Here is a 17,460-nt window from a genome sequence, read left to right as displayed (position 1 = left end):
TTGATGACACAGAGCAAATTCAAATTCCTTTTAATTGTATTTCAGATATTTAGGGATATCAGAGAATTTTCTACAGCTCAAAACTGAAATCTTGGACAGTGGTGGGGAAATTCAAAGAGAAACCTAATATTTAACTGCAGCACTTTAATTAAAATCATGTCAACAAGTGAAAATTTAGGACTCATCTTTGATTGATTTCACAATAGAAACATAAAAAAGAGTGCATTTTATCATGGGAAGAACATTGCCAAGGTGCAGTCAATGCTGAGACTACATGCTTTTATTTCTTGCAGGACTGACTATTGTAATGTGTTCCCATCTAGGGCCACAGAAACAGCGACACATTAAACCCGATTTAAAGCCTCTGCACTGCTACCTGTCTGTTTTAAAATTGATTTAAAGATCCTCTTAATGGTCTTGGTTCTACTTATTTATTAGATTTGCTTTTATCCTATGAACCCTCGGGTCTTCTGCTAGTGGCCTTTTAATTAAACCAAGAGTCAGAACAAAAACCCACAGTGAGGAATCCTTTTATTATTAAGGCTCACTCAAGATCTACCTTTTAGTCTGGCTTTTGATTTATCCCATTTACCTAAATAATTGTCATTAATATTCTTTTTAAAGAACAGATTTTGCATTTATACATTTTGGTCCATTTTATCTTATTTTGTTTTTGAAAATTTTGACATGTTTACATCTATTTATGATAATGTTCCCTCAGTTCCTCAGTTTTATGTGTCCTTCATTTACATCATAATGTTTATAGGGGTGTAGAGTATTGTTTTTATTATTTATTGTAATCATTTTGTTCTGTAATTAATTTGCATAGCGCTCTTCATTTGAATGAAGAGTGCAAGTTGACACTTCATTTGCATTTGAAACTGCTTATTTACATGTGTGGATTACAACAAGGGCTCACCAAGCACAAGCACAAAGACCCAATGGGTCAGGGGTCCCCTAAGACCAGTCAATCTTTTCATTTTCCAAAAGTCTTCAAGGATTCATGTAGACCCTTAGAAAGACATCCGCAAACTGCCCAAAAAGTGACTATGCTACAAGGAAAGTGGTGCACATTCATGGCTGTAGTGTGTTACACAGAATACATAAACAAGATCTATTCCTCATATTTGGAAGCACATTACCCTAGAAAAGTAGCATGAAGTCCAATTCATGCTTTTAGCACCTACATGGGTTTGCATGATCTAAATTTGATCATCTACACTAATCTGCAAGGGTCCACGTAGAAACAAGTGGTGCTCAAAACAAATATTTAGTCTGAGGAGATTCTCAGTAATAAACACCATTATAATTCATCATTAAAGGAGTTGTAATTTAAGTAGTCACTGTTTGACTGTAGAGGTGTTTTAATTTGTACATTCTTTCCATTGACATAGCTCAAACACATCCTGAAGTTCTAAAATCTCCAGATATCCCGTACTGCATCCACATAATGTGCGTGGTACACCTCGGGAATAATCACATAACATAACAACGACACATCTGTGGTTCTGCAGTTGCCTGTGCATTCACAAAGGAGTATAATCAAAGCTAAAGAAGAAGAAAGACTTACGATTTCTCTTTAGAAGGTCACAGCTCGGTCAATATTCGTTGTATTTCGACTGGTGTCTTATAGCGTCATGTAGAACTAGCAGTACTTTGCAGTTATAATAAATTATGTTTCAGGTTTATGTGAACCTCAGACCTTATTTCTGTGTATGAACTGAAAGACCATAAACGCTTTATTGTGCAGCACATTTGATTGATTTTTCTCACTTCTTGCAGGCTCAGCATCGATTTCAGAGTGTGTGAGCTGTGAGTCGAACCCTGGTGTTTAAAATTCGAGCTACACATGTTTGATAAGGTTGCATAATGCAGTGATGTAAGCACGCCTAACTTCTCGCTTTATCCCGCTCGCTGGCTGACGGCCGCCTGCTGCCGCTGACTGATGGGCCGTCTCTGAGAAGGAGGGATCAGTGAGTGATAAAGAGCTCGACAGAGTTTTAATTAATGGTGTCTATCCAAGGTCAGAGTCATCATGTCAGTGAGCTGTGGCCCCACAATTGATTGATCACATTCTGCTCTCACAGTCAGGCGACACACATTGATCTGGATCTGTGGCCTGTTCCAACACTCAGCATCCACCCTACACACATTCACTCACTTTTCACCATCCATCCATTAACCTGTCCTGCATTAACCCATCCATACAGCCAATCAAGCGTCCGTCCATGCATCAACTCAAATACATTTTCTCCATAGACATATATTGTCTGTAAATACACAGCATGGATGTTTAAGAGAAGAAATCATATCTGCTGCCTTCATGCTGAGGTCCCTGCAGAGTCCAGACAGTGGAGGTATGATTACCTGTGCTACTAAAGTGGGACCTCAGATCAAACGATTGGGAGGAAAAGCACCCCTGCATGCTGATTGCCTGTACAGTTCATCGCTCTTCAGTCACTGACACTCTGCCACCACACGGTTCCAGCTGACCGTCAGCGTACTGACCCCTGAAACTGTCTTCCATTAATCACAGTTAGACGACACGCAGCGAGCCATGGTGGACGAGAAATGAAAGTTGCTTGAGGTCGGTCTGGACAGGCGGCAGCAGCAGAAGGTTCGTACGAAGGTATCGGCTGTTGCTGTTTCTCATATAATCTCAAGTAGGAACCTCAGTCTGCATGCAAATAGATAAACGCATCAGTGGAACATCAACACAGCATGGGGCTCAATAGCTATGCTGATGACACACATCTTTATATGGCTGTGTCTCCTGATGACACAGAGCCAATCCAAACCCCTTTTAACTCCATTTTTGAAATCAAGTTATGTATATCAGAGAGTTTTGTACAGCTCAATCAGGAGAAAACTGAAGTCTTTGTCAATGGTGGTGAAACACCACTGACCATTTAAAAAACATTGCCAGAGTGCTGCCAATACTGAGACTACATGCTTTTACTTCTTGCAGGACTGACTATTGTAATGCTCTTCCATCTAGGCCCACGAGAGCGACACGTTAAACCGAATTTAAAGCTTCTGCACTGCTACCTGTCTTGTTGTGTATGTTACTCGTATAAACTCAGGTAGGTACTTCACTCTGGATGCAAATAGATAAATGGAGCAGTGAAACGTCAACAAGGATGGGACTCAATAGCTATGCTGATAACACGCATCTTTATATGGCTGTGTCTCCTGATGACACAGAGCCAATCCAAACCCTTTTTAACTCCATTTTTGATTTAAAATTCTGGATGTCAGAGAGTTTTCTACAGCTCAGTCATGAGAAAACTGAAGTCTTGGTCAATAGTGATGAAACTCAGAGACAAACTTAATGTGAAATTGCAGCACTGGCATTAAAATCATGTCAACAAGTGAAAATTCAGGACTCATCTTTGATTGATCTCACATTAGAAACATAAATAAAAAACTGTGTTCTACCATTTGAAGAACATTGCCAGAGTACTGAGACACTATTACATGCTTTTCCTTCTTGCAGGACTGACTATTGTAATGTTCTTCCATCGAGGGCCAAAACGAAAGCGACACATTAAACCGAATTTAAAGTCTCTGCACTGCTACCTGTCTTGCTGTGGATATTTTTCATATAAACTCAAGTAGGGACCTCAGTCTGCATGCAGATAGATAAACACAGCAGTGAGGTCGACTGCGTGGGATGAAAACCCCTCCAGAGACTGAACTGCAAGGACATCCAGGCGTGGTGTCCACTCGATACTGCACAACTCCCACTGGCTGATTCACAATTATTTCTAAAGGGATGGATGCAAAATGAATATTGAGTTGTTCTCAAAGTCATTAATGACTGAATCTGATGCATTATGTCCCATAAAATGTGAAAAGATGAGCAGACAGGAAGTCTGCCAGCCTGAAATATATTTATAGCGTATGCACTCGGTGTACAGCTTTAATGTTAATGAATGAGGCGCCAACTTGGAACATTGTGTCTAGTTCTTTTCTTACATCAATGCAAAGGGAGGCTACTGCTGGAGATTTTCTTGTTCCAATGCAAACTCTGAGAACTGACTCAGAAACTTATTGCAATACTTGACTTTCTTAGATGATTTCAACCTGCAGTACCTCTTTTGGACACAGTGGGGCAACAGAAACAAACATGAATCCAACTACAAACGTCGAGGCAGCATTAGCATTTATACACGCTTTAGATCCATTATTTGGTCTCTACAACACCGGTAGCTGTAAAATACATCAATGTGTGTTCCATCCATCTGTTCATTTAATTTGCAAATCAGTACCGGATAGTACAGATTTTGATTTGGTTTGGTTTGGTTTGGCTGTTGCTGAAAACAGTAAAATGTATTGTGGCTGAAACTAATGCTATGACTGTGTGTTTAGACAGAAACCATAGAACATTTTAGAGCTAACATGATCGCATACAAAGTTAACAGAAAAATGTGATTATGTGCAAATTTGACTAGGTCTACACCACAGACTATAGAAAAAAAAGTGAACATAACATCTTAGTCTGAAAACTAAAATCATGCAAAACACTAAACTTGCATTATTTTTAATGACCAGTAGAATTCACATGTATAGAAGTCTATGAGAAAATGGCCGTGCATCTTACTTGATTTATCACCTCACTAATGAGTTTATGGTCATGGCTAGTTTCAAGTGTCCTTCAATACAGCATGATGTTTATTTTTAAAGTATGGCCCCATTTGTAGTAAAATACATGGCAAAACAGGCAAGTTTAAGGGTATGCAAACTTGTGTTTGGAGGATAACTTTGGCGTAATTGTGTATAGTATCCTTGGGTTCTCAGTTAGATCCACTCTGTTACAACCATTTATTGAAATATAGTCATTTATGGCTTCAAAAAGTCAAACTCAAGGCTTCAAATTGGTACGCAAACCAACAGTTGACATCAGCATCCACTTCTTTAATACAAACTATGGTTTTCATTCATGTCGAGAATGTTTCAACTTGAGTAAAAGTTTGCAGTCATCTCGAGACGTTATTTCACAAACATAGAGAGATCTGAGGAAATAGAAGACATCAATCATTCTAGTATACAAAATCAATGCCTTTGTTGGTAATTTGCTAAAGGCTAATGTTCGTACAGTTTGTATATTGACTGTTTGGGTTGAATCACAAACAGTCCAATGGTTAAATTACACAAATAACACCAGGCAAAAGTTCCTTCTCTCTGAAAATACCTTCGAGCAGTGAGAGTTCACCAAAACAGAACTAAAAAAAAGATGCTTTAAAGCCCACAGAGCCAAGGGAAAAAAGGAGATCCACTGCTACCATGAAAACACTGATTATAGTCACTTCAACAACAGTGAAAGCTGTCACATTTAAATGGTGCTTTACAAAAGCAACCACGTAGGAACTTTTACCTTCAAAGAATAACAGTATAATTGGCAAATTCCATTATATGAACCAGTATGTGGTAGTTACTGAAGTTTCAACTTGAATAAAAGTTTGCAGTCATCTTGATGCGTTACTTCACAAACAGACAGAGATCTGAGGAAACAGAAGACATCAGTCACTCTAATATCCAAAGTCAATGCCTTTGTTGGTAATTTGCTAATGTTTGTACAGTTGGTATACTGGCCTCTTGGGTTGAATCACAAACAGTCCATTGTTTAAATTACACAAATAACACCTGGCCAAAAGTTGCTTCTCTCTGAAAATACCTTGCTAGCAGTGAGAGTTCACCAAAGCAGCTAAAAAAGATGCTTTAAATCTCCACAGAGCCAAGAGAAGCTACAAAAAGTGTGAGATCCATTGTTGCCATGAAAACACTGATTATAGTCAGTTCAACAACAATAAAAGCTGTCACATTTAAATGCTGTTTAACACAAGAAACCACGTAACAACTTTTACCTTTAAAGAATAACAGTATAATTTCCAAAATCATTATATGAACCATATATGAACCAGTATGTGGTAGTTACTGATAGAAACATTTATTGGAAACGACATGTGGGAAGAAATGCATCAGTGCCATTAATGTTGCCAGTGGAAACCAGTTGGATGGACATTTTGTTAACCAAGACATGCTGGATTTTTTAATGATTATTATTTATTATTTTTGTTTGGCATTATTCATTGAAAATAATAATTTCATTTTATTTCAAGGAAAATGTTGGACAAAAATGCATTTATTAGGAATTCCAACATCCATTATTTTCATTAAATTTTGAAAAATCCAAGAAAGCACTTGGCCTTTTCTGTAAATTATTTTGGAATATCTCTTTTTGACAAATGGATTACTCTGTTTCACAAACCTTTCTGTCTTTACATTAAAATATTCATTCTAAAATTAGAATAACTTTGGAACACTGTGTGTGTCTTAGAGATTTTTTTTTTTTTTTTTTTTTTAAACAAACTTCCTACAAACAGAACTTTACCTCTGTGCCAGCGGGAGTTTAATCTCCGTAAAAACACTGAATTCTTTGCAGCATTAAGCACGGCTGTCCTAAAGGTTATACTAAAAATAATAAACTGGAATTAGAAGTGTGTGACCTGCTTAGTGCAGCTGAGATGGAGTCACACAGAGAAACAGTCTTCACACGTTTCATGTTGGTTTTCTACAAATCAATCAGCTTTATTTCTTCATGCAGCAGCTCTTCAGAGAGAGGAGGGTAATGACTATTGATCACATCTAATCCAGTTTCAAAAGTGTTCACAAACGTTACTTTTTAAGAGACTAGTCAGGATTGATTTTGACAATCGGTGGACCTGCTGTGTTTTTGTCTTTTGCTTTTGTTGTGATGTGATTTCTTTTCCGTTCGTACAAGATAACTCTTGTTCCTCAGTGTGTCTTTCTGAGAGCAAAAATTGATTAAAAAGTGAATAAAACAAGACACGCCTGATGAACTCTACAAATATTTTCCCATTGAAACCTCCTGTAGCCTCTTGATCAAAACAGAGGATGACTCCTACTTGATTAAATTCTAAAATGAAGCTGACCGCAGCATCAGTGTGATAATTTTCATACAGATATATTGTCGACTAGTGAAAATAAAGGTGTGTTGACAGTGCAGTGCAGTGCAGCCATATGTTGGTGTGAATACCTGTTGATACTGAACGTCTGTGAGGTACCATCATGTTGCATCAATAGGAGTCGAGTTGAGCAGCTTCTTGTGTCTCGATCTTCTACTACCATCTAGTGGATGATACAACATACTAACTCATCTTAAAAATAAGTTCGACTGGATTCACTATTAACACGTTTTTAAATAACTGAATTATAACATTGTTTTTAAATCCATGAGATGAAAAATACATGTTTATAATCACAAAGATGTTAAATATGAAGAGGAGGTCAAGAATAAAGATAAAATACTGTATGTGACACTGAAAAAGTGAAAAGATCAAGTCTTCTGGACAACAACATTCAGTTTTGTGGTCCATTATTCATATTTTCATAGCATAAAACATGGATATTTGTAAAGCTATCTGTGAAATTTTTGTTTAATATATCAAATACTTTCGAAGATAAATTTTTTGAAACAAAAATTGCCCGTCGACCCACTTTTGAAATTTAAGCCTGTTTGAACTATTATTGAAGGTAAAAACCTGAAATTTTCACTGTTATTTCTCATCATGTCGTTGATTCAGAATCTGAAATACTGGACAAGTAGATGAAATAATCTCTGAATCTCATGAAAGATCCCATCTTTGAGCTGTATGTAGCTGGGTGTCACAATAATACAAAACAAAAAAAATTTAAAAGTTATTTTTGTTTTACGTTTACTGCTGATTGAGCAGATACAACATGTTGTACCACAAAAACAGAAATATTAGTAGATAGTCTGATCCACATAGAGTTCTGGAGTTTCAGAATGGTTCTCAAAATAGAACAAATAGAAATTCAAATGCTAAAAGTGGGTCAACAGGCAATCCTGGAAAGTATTTGACGTATCAAGCTAAACTTTTTACAGATACAATTTCAAATGTCCGTATTTTATGATAGAACACAGAATCAAAGATGGTTGAGCAGAGGCCTCCTGATGATTTGAAATGGAGTAATCCTGTATTTCTCTGCAGTATCTCCAGAGCTACAAGCTTCAAATCTTGGCTCATCAACTTGTCCAGTGTTTACTGCTTGTTTCTCCTCACCCTGACTGGTCGAGGCACTGAGCCTGGTTCTACCAGAGGTTTCTTCCTCCCTTCTTCTCCCTGCTGTCACCAAGTGTTTTTCTAATAAAGAATCATTGTTTCTCTAGGATATGATATCGTTTAGTCTTGGCCTTAATATGTCAAATGCCCTGAGATGATTTGCGGTTTGGTGCTATATAAACAAAACTAAACTGGTAGATGTGCACAGTTTGGCGAATGCAGTGGCTATGGGGAGAAAAGAATGAAACTGTATCAGCATAAAATCAAGTTAAGTATCACAGTGGGAAACTCCTTGGAGATCCATCACTGGGAATATAAAGTCACATAATTACGTACCTTAAGGATGCAGCATTCATAGCGAGAATTGTTTGATTTTGTCTACTAATGTTATGATCCCTGCTTCAGCCTCTGCCCTTCTTCCTCCTTTTCTCTCTTTTTCCTTCTTTCTCCCATTGTTCCTCATCTGTTTCTGTTTTGACCTGTCTCTCTTTGGCTCCCTCTGTCTGTCTGTCTGTCTGTCTGTCTGTCTGTCATCTCTCCCTCCTGTCTCTCTCTCCCTGCTTCACCTGCCTGCACTCTATTTGCTGATTACTGCAACGAGTGTCACCTGCAGTAATTAGTTGACTCCACTCACCTGTTCTCTATGATCACCTCCAGTATTTAAGCTCTGTGCTTCCATTCACTCCCCACTGGATCATAGATTCAGTTTCTCCCCACCAAGCCTGCTTCCCCCCTCCTGGACTCTGTTTTGCTCCTGTCTGTTCGTGGATTTTCCTCGGCCTGTTTTCCCCTCGGTTTTCAGTTTTCCCCATCTTATGAGCACCCCTCCTTAGCTTAGTTTTGTTAATTCAGTTTAGTTTTGAAGACTTCCGTTTTTGTATTCATAGTGTTTGTAGAGTTTTGAGTAGTTTGGTTTAGTTCTGTCTCCCCAGTCCAAGTTCTTCATTTCTGTATTGGTTTAGTATCTTGTAAAATAAGACCCTTTTCTATAATCACCAGTCTGCCAGTTTCTGTGTCTGTGCCTGGGTTCTCCAGCTCCCTCCTGTAACAACTAATTCCACACTCTGGTGTTGTATGGGGCAGTAGTGCATCTGTAAGCTGCTCTGCCTGCTGTAATTCAAATAAAAAGAAGAAAAAGAGTCTTTGATAATTGGTGTGTTACAGGTGCAGTTAAGATTTAGTTAGCTTTAGGTAGAGCCTGGCTACCTGTTTCCACCATTTATAGTGTTTATGCTAAGTTAGGCAACTACTGGCTTGAGCTTCATATTTACCATCAATCACATCCATTTTTTCATCTAAATAAGCTTATTTCCCTACAATTTGACTGTAACTCCCAACATTTCATCTTTTAAGTGGTAAAAACTGGTGTGAAATTGGGCTGTATTTGTAACTGCAGCTTCTTCTTAACTCTCATTGTTGCTCTGAGTCTCTCTGTGTCTTCCTGGTGCTTTTATCCAAGGTCTGATGAAGTCCTAATTAGCTTAGATTATCTGCTTTCTTTACAGGAAGGAGAGACTGGGCTAAATGAGCCCCAATCTCCCCTTTCTTTGTTTAATGACAAAGGAAATTATCCACATGTAAGTAATCTGTGTGATTCCAGCAAAAGCAGTGGAGTGAGGAAATAATTATTAAACGGAGAGCGAGGAAGAGAGCAGCACTGTAAAGTCAGCAGCTGCTAATGAAGACAGCAGAGAGAACAAACTTTAAAGGCGTCTAACTTTTAAGAAGCCAATTCGGGGAAAAAAAATGAATTCTTTACAAGCTGTAGTGCTTAATTATACACAAGTTTTACATAATATGACTGTCAACATAGCATCACGAGTGATCAGGTAAATCTAATGTCACCTATAAAAATATGCTAGAAATTCAAATGAGAAATGAAATAACCGTCAATAATCACACAGATGGAAAGTTTCTAGAACCTACAGTCGTGAACAAAAGTTTACATTTACTTGTAAAGGTCATGCACTAGGATATCTTGGCAGTCTTGAGTTTCCAATGAGTCCTAGCGTGGAACCATTAAAACCCATGAATCTTTGTCACACAGAACAATCATGCACTTTGGGTCTTCCATGGATTAATTATAGATCTTCTGGAAATATGACAAAATCTGTTGGGTCAAAAATATACATACAGTGTACAAGTGTCCTTTGGTCATTTTCATTCTTTTGGTTTCCGTCCACAAGCTTCTGGTTGCATCATTGGCTCTGCTCTTCACAGATTTAATGCAGTTCAACTAAATTTGTTGACTTTCTGGACCAGAGTAGTTTCTTCATCACAGTCTACAGGTTCTTGATGGGGTTTAAGTCAGGACTCGGAAAGGTCTGATGGAAACCCCCAGAGCATGATGCTGCCACCACCATGCTTGATGGTAGGTTTGGTGTTCTTGGGGTTAAAGGCCTCACCTTCTCTCCTCCAAACATATTTCTGATCAGTTTTTCTTCCATCTGACCACAGAACTTTCCTCCAGAAGGTCTTTTCTTTGTCCATGTGATCAGCAGCAGACTTGAGTGGAGCTTTAAGGTTCTGCTTCTAGAGGAAGAACTTCCTTCTTCATGGATCCTCTCAGCTCATGTTGATGTAAAACCCTGTGGACACTGACAGCTGTGTTCCAGCAGCTTCTCATTCATTCAGACCTGCTTTTTGCTGATTCTTGATTGACTCCTACCAATTGTCTCGAGCTTGTGCTTATTTCCTGATTGTGGCAGTGACACAACTGTACCACTCAATTCATACTTTTAATTGACTGTAGTTGATTTTAGGATTTGAAGCATCTTTAAAATGGTTCCAATTAACTTTCCTGACTGGTTAAACACAATGATTTACTTCTTCAGATCTGTACGCGACTCCTCAGACTTTCCCACTGTTGTGTTTGTGACTGAGTCTAAGGAGAGAATTAAATGGGTTCTACTTAAATTAGCTAAAAGGAGTCAGCAGCTGTAGTCAATTGTAATCACTTTTGAGACATGCCACTAAAAAAAAAACAAGATTAACACAACTTTCTACATCAGCAAAACTGATAATTCAAGTTGCTGTATGTATATTTTTGATCAAGCAGATTTTATTGCATTAGATCTAGAATAACTCTGAAAAAAATGGAAATGCATGATTGTTTTTATGACAAAGACGCATGTGTTTTAATCATTCCATCACAGAAAACGGGAATTATTGGGGTGCCGTGATGTTTACAAGTGTTTAGAAACTTTTGTTTGCCACTGTATTAGCATAAAACAGACGTGTTGATTGATTTTAAATGTAATACAACCAAAATGATGGACACGTCTACAAACAGAATTGTAAAATCTTTGTCAAACTTTTATTTCTTTCACAGTATTCAACATCACATTTCCCTGTTTCAGTTCCACTGTTTGTAAACATAAATAATCTATATCCCTGCTCTGTAAAGAAACAACCATAGAGCAGGGATTTCAGACTTTCACTTCAGTTTTCTCAGTCTGTCCATCTCCCTCCTTCTCTGCAGGGTGATTCTTCTGGTGATTCCTGAAGTCGCTCCTGTGTACGAATTCTTTCCCGCAGACTTCGCAGTGATATGGTTTTTCTCCCGTGTGAACCCGTCTGTGCAGTTTGAGGCTGCTGGACTGAGTGAACCTCCTGCCGCAGATGTTGCAGCCGTACATCTTCTCCCCCGAGTGAATCACCATGTGCAGCTTCAGATTGCTGGGGTTGGTGAACTTCTTCTCGCACTGATCGCAGGCGTATGGTCTTTCCCCCGTGTGGGTGCTCATGTGGTATTTGAGATTGACCGTGCAGCTGAACTTTTTGCCGCAGACGTCGCAGACCGGCTGCTGTCCCGGTTTCTTCCCTGTGTGGATCCTCATGTGGTTCTGCAGGGCGCTGGCGTGGCTGCAGCGTTTCCCGCAGGTCTCGCAGACGTACGGTCTTTCTCCGGTGTGGGTCAACATGTGGTGCATCAGGGCGCTCTTGTGGCTGCAGCCTTTGCCGCACACCTCGCAGGTGAACAGCTTTTCTCCGGTGTGTTTGCTCAGGTGGTTCCTGAGGACGCTCATGTCGCTGCAGCCGAGGCCGAGCTCATCGCAGCAGTTCTCCTTCTGAGTGTGAGTGAATCGGTGAGTGGACAAAGATGAAGATGAAAAGAAGCTCTCGCCACACACTTCGCAGACAAAATCTCTGTCTCCCGAGTGGAGATTCTCGTGTTCGGCCAAACTCTGTCTGCACTCAAAGGTCTCCGGGCAAAGCGAGCAAACAAACGTCTTCTTCAGCGCACAACATCTGTGCCGCTGAAGTGCCAGCAGCCCTGAGAACTGATTCTCACACAGCGGGCATGTGTGGGTGTTCGGTTTCCTCGTGTTGTGCTGACGCATGTGCCTGTGGAAGGTCGACTTGTAAGCAAACTCCGTCCCACACAGGGAGCATTTGTACAGTTTCTCTCCAGTGTGTCGTCTTGAATGTGCGATGAGCGTCCGGAGAACGGCGAAACGTTTGCCACATTCAGAGCAGAGATGAGGTCTGGAGTGAGTCAGGAAGTGTCTGTCCATGAGGCACTTCAGAGCAAAGGTTTTCTCACAAGAAGGACATTTGAACAGACCTGCAGTCGCCTTCTTTTTGATCTTTGATGGGGTGCTTGCAAGGTTTGTGTCCTCCTGGACGGTATCTTCATCAATGTTGGAGGCTGAATCAGGCGTCGGCTCCGTTAAAACAGCTTCAGGTTCAGAGTTTTTCTCCTCATATGAGGCTGCATCAGCTGAAACAAAAAACAAAACCTGGGACTAAAGATTTTTTCGCTGAAGAAGTAAAACCAACAGTCATCACCAGTTTCTTCATATTGGATCACACTGGACTGGTATCACTACCATTCAAAAGTTCAGGGTCACCCAGACAATTCCATGTTTTCCATGAAAACTCACACTTTTATCCATGTGCTAACATAACTGCACAAGGGTTTTCTAATCATCACTGAGCCTTTCAACACCATTAGCTAACACAATGTAGCATTAGAACACAGGAGTGATGGTTGCTGGAAATGTTCCTCTGTACCTCTATGGAGATATTCCATTAAAAATCAGCTGTTTCCAGCTACAATAGTCATTTACCACATTAAAAATGTCTACACTGGATTTATCATTCATTTATTGTTATCTTCATTGAAAAAAACTGCATTTCTTTCAAAAATAAGGGCATTTCTAAGTGACCCCAAACGTTTGAACGCTAGTGTATACGGTAACTACTCTACAGTGTAATTTATACAGGTCTCTGTGGTAAAAATGATAAAACATGAAAAAATAAATGAAAATGAGCTCATTTTCACACAGAAAAGGTTAAAAAAAACAGCAGTTACCAGGTTCTGTCACTGATTCTGAGTCTGCTGCTGCTGTTGGTTTTTCAGTCTGTTGCTCCTCTGAAAACACAAAACATTTCAGGAACTTTAGTGAAGCAGAACATCCCTTTATTCAGAAAGATTTAGCTCAGTTTCAATTAAACTGCAGCTGGTGCTATAAGGAGCCTTTGTAAGTCGAAATAAACTAAAAAAACTAAACATTTTGGTTGGTATTTCTTAGGACGAAAATCATAATCACAATTATTTCGGTCAATATTTAGAGACTCAACTGACTTCATTGAATCTACAATATAATCACTAATGACTGAAAAGGAAACCCTCCCCTAAAGTCACTTTTCCCAGTCAGCTTTTAGCTTAGGTTGTTACTTTTATTTCATTAAAACAGCCCTCTATATCTGCTGTCTTCCGTTTGTTCGCAGTATGGGGTGCTACAAGGTTGTTTGGAGTTAAATTAAGTTCATAGCTTTATTCACTTTTGCATCTAACCTTATCAACGTTAGTCTTCTAGAGCTCAGAAGTGTATTCCTGCTCTTACAGCCATTGTGAGTCAAAACCTGTCAAGATTTGCAGCTGTAACAGGAGAGCTGTTCTGGTTGGGTGGGTGGGAAAAAAGGTTAACACGGATTAACACTTGTTGGGAAACTTTCAAGTTGTCGTCTCAAACTCAAGTAATGTTTCCTTTACTTTGCCTGTGTAAGGAGAAGAACTAGAATGACCATAAATGAAAAAAAATGCAGAAGAGACTCTCACACTGAGCTGAAACTAAACCAGGGCACATTAATTAGATAAATTATTGGAGCAACTGAGGGTAATCAAATCACAAAACAGTTGGTTAAATACCTCTGCAATATATGTGATCATCCGTCTTTCCTGCTGCTGGTTGGAATCCTCTCTGGATTTTCTTTCTTCTCTGACGAGACCTCCTGGCTGCTGATTCTGTCATTTCACAACAAAAGCCATAAGTTTGGTTTAAAATACAAAGAAATACAAGTACGTTGAAAATTCTCCTCAGCTGCTGGATGACTTACTTTTTGTGGGTTCAGTGATTTGCTCTCGCTCTGGATTCGTTCTCGTCTGTTCCATCTCACCATCCAGTCCAGCTGTCTGCTCTGCAGCAGGAACGTCTTCAGCTTCACACGTGGACATTTTCAGCATCAATGAGATTTTCTCCACTGCTCCTCTGGTCCAGGTTTTCATGAGGGATGCAAACTGGTTCTGTACAGTCACAGAGGGAGAAAGAAGGATATAAGGATGTGGTGGATTTCTCTGGTTTTTATCCACATTAATAGAACTATAATGGAATAGTTTGTGGGGTTTGGACTAATGTTTGGGCAGAAAATGCAATTTCTATTCACTATTTTCAGAATTTGTATTATCTAAAACTTCTATTTATGGGAAAATACAACAGTATTGGCCTGAAACCACTTCAAATTCAACCCAGCCAATGCAGAAATAGCTGTATTCTAAGTTATTATTTCATAACTTTGTGGCAGAACTGGAATTATGAAACATGACTGAACTGCTAGGGCAGCAGTGTAACACTACAGTAGAACAAAAAAAAAATGTACTCATAAAAACTACAGCAGTGAGGAATGACTACTACTATTAAATCAGACAAAGACGTTGATTTTGTTTGACTTCAGTAAAAGCAGATTATTTTACCAATTTCATACATGTTATTAACTATTTTTGAGTCCAGATTTGCAGTCAAAAAACACAAAAAAATCCACAGACTTCAGCAATTCCATATAAAGACCTTAAGAATTCTATTACACTCTAATATATTCCATCAAAAATGGTGACAACAGCCATTCGAATCAAATATTTCCTCATTTTGAAGTGGCAAACAGTCCTGGAAAAGAATCATTAAAAACACCTGTTTAATATAGTGTTGGTCCTCCTCATGTTGCCATGAGTTTATGTCTGGGATCATAACAAATGTGTGTCTTTTGTGAAACTTTAGTGTTGTCTCAGTTTATAGTGTAATTATAGCCAACATTCAGGATGATTACAGGCAGTATTATAGTCTTATTTCCAATGTTCAGGCTATGAGATGTCTAACATATTTGCTTAGACTCTAATTAACATGATTTATGGTTGATTTTTATATATAAAATAAAGGAATCATTTCTGATAGAATGAAATCAGTCATTTCAGTCACGGTGTAGGGGTGGCACTCACTATTTGGCAAGTGTAAACTGTGTATTTTTTGAGTTGTAAGCTGTTAACTACTAGTTATACGTTACTTTACCAGGTAAAACCAACTGGACGGATTATATTGTAGGTCACAGAGCAGGTAAACACAACTGGACTGGTCATAGTGTACGACACGGGATGTAAAAACAAAAACATCTGGATTTGTTATAATGCAGAACACGGAGGACAGTCTAGGTACATGGGAATTCTTGTGCAGGGCTCTCTTGGAGTAGACTTAAAATAAATAGATAAATAAACACAAGATAAAATACAAAAATCTGATAAATGAATCTGAATGCTACAAGGAATTAGTAAACAATTGTGCAGGAATATGTAGGGGATATGTTCTTATACAACTTCAATCCATTCAAAACGCTGAATTCATTTTCTTTTTCATTTTACCTTTTAAACTTTTCTGTGTACCTGCTTCTTTGTTGGCGTCCTCACCATGGCAACAACAGCCAGGGCTGCTTGGTATTGTAGTCTTTAGCTATTCAAGCTAGCAAAACATTGTTTGTACACGACTTGATGATACTAAACTAGTTGAAATACTCAGAAAGAAGCACCTTTAACACCCTCTGTTCATTATCAGGTAGCTAATTTTGCTCTGTCCGTGTGTGTGTTACCGTTAAATGTTCGTTAAAGTGCCTCCGGTCCTCCGGTAGGACCACCTCGCTGCCCTCCTCTTCGCGCTTCACTTCGGCCGCCGTAGCCGCAGCAGAGTGCTGCCGAGCGGCCGCAGCCGAGCTCTCCTCCAGCAGCCTCCGGAGCTCCGCCACCGCCGCCTCCGCCACCGTCTCCATCACGGCCCAGATCTGACCCTCCAGCGTCTCCGGCCTCGACATGTTCGTGAGTCTCTCCGCGGTTTAAATATCGTTTTTATTACTTTATTCAACTATAAATCTGACTTTATATCGCCAAGAAGTTGTCTTGTTTTGACATCTTTCTTCTTCGCGGGTTTTCTTCTTCTTCTTCGTCTGGTGAAATTAGCGGTATATTAGACTCAGCTGAGGCGTGTTGCTGCCCCCACAGGTCATTTGTAGAACTGCAGGGACACAGTTAAATCCCAATGTAAAATCATAGACTGTTTATGTAGTCTTTGTTTAACAGTTCAGTGGAGAAACTCAATAGTTTCTAGATTTTGTTGCTTCAGAGTTAATCTAGATCTGTGACTTTGTCTTCATGAGGCTTTTGATTTATAGTTTCTGCCTCCCCGTTAGCAGGCAATAATTCAGTGCGCAGTGACCCAGTGTCAAAAAAATAAAATAAAATAAAAATAAATAAAAACAAAGCTTGATCATTGGGGATGCAGAGGATCATTGGATTTGTTGAGTTCTCATTCCTTAGTCTTATTATTCCTATTATTTATTTATGTTAAATTCTTAGCTCTATTACTAAACTAGTTAGGTAATTCTCCATACTTTTCCTTTATTTAAATCAGAAAAAAATGTTATTTTACATATTATTGAAAAGTGAAATTTACAGATTTTTTTCTGAACTGAAAGTCACAGATAATATTGAAGAAAATTACTGAAAAGAAATATTAAATAATGGGGGAAAAAATAAGAAAAAAAACAACAACAGCAACAACAACAATAATAATAATAATAAATCTGTATTTTCACAAATAAAAACATTTTTGCTACACAACGTGTAACTGTAGAATTACACTGTGTTACTGTATTTAAACTGGTTAAAATTATAATTATTTTGCAAATTTTATCTATTATTTTCACAGTGAATTTTAATGTTAAACTTTAAATAATGTCCACATTAAAAATCTGTATTTTTGTAAATTATATTTTCCTTTTTTACAACAGGTGATCTTAAAAAAAATTC

The 17,460-nt window shown here is 38.6% G+C and overlaps 1 protein-coding gene across 1 annotated transcript; it reads right to left on the bottom strand.

Annotated features, from left to right (window-relative positions):
* Positions 1–11,402: 11,402 nt before the first annotated feature.
* Positions 11,403–17,167, bottom strand: LOC111576577 (oocyte zinc finger protein XlCOF6-like). Its single transcript, XM_023282317.3, has 5 exons — positions 16,248–17,167; positions 14,454–14,640; positions 14,266–14,361; positions 13,426–13,485; positions 11,403–12,831 (listed from the first exon to the last, which is right to left on the bottom strand). Exons 1-5 carry the CDS (start codon positions 16,464–16,466, stop codon positions 11,537–11,539), a joined length of 1,857 nt encoding a protein of 618 aa, XP_023138085.2. The 5' UTR covers positions 16,467–17,167; the 3' UTR covers positions 11,403–11,536.
* Positions 17,168–17,460: the final 293 nt, after the last annotated feature.

Source organism: Amphiprion ocellaris, chromosome 17, assembly GCF_022539595.1.
Source record: "Amphiprion ocellaris isolate individual 3 ecotype Okinawa chromosome 17, ASM2253959v1, whole genome shotgun sequence".
Classification (NCBI taxonomy): Eukaryota; Metazoa; Chordata; class Actinopteri; family Pomacentridae; genus Amphiprion; species Amphiprion ocellaris.
This window is presented reverse-complemented; position numbering and strand designations above follow the sequence as displayed.

Coding starts and splice junctions, on each gene's coding strand:
- LOC111576577 (XM_023282317.3), bottom strand. CDS start 16,466: ATGTCGAGGCCGGAGACGCTGGAGGGTCAGATCTGGGCCGTGATGGAG. Junction 14,362..14,453: donor AATCACTGAACCCACAAAAA/GTAAGTCATCCA, acceptor GTGAAATGACAG/AATCAGCAGCCAGGAGGTCT. Junction 12,832..13,425: donor AGAATCAGTGACAGAACCTG/GTAACTGCTGTT, acceptor TTTTTGTTTCAG/CTGATGCAGCCTCATATGAG.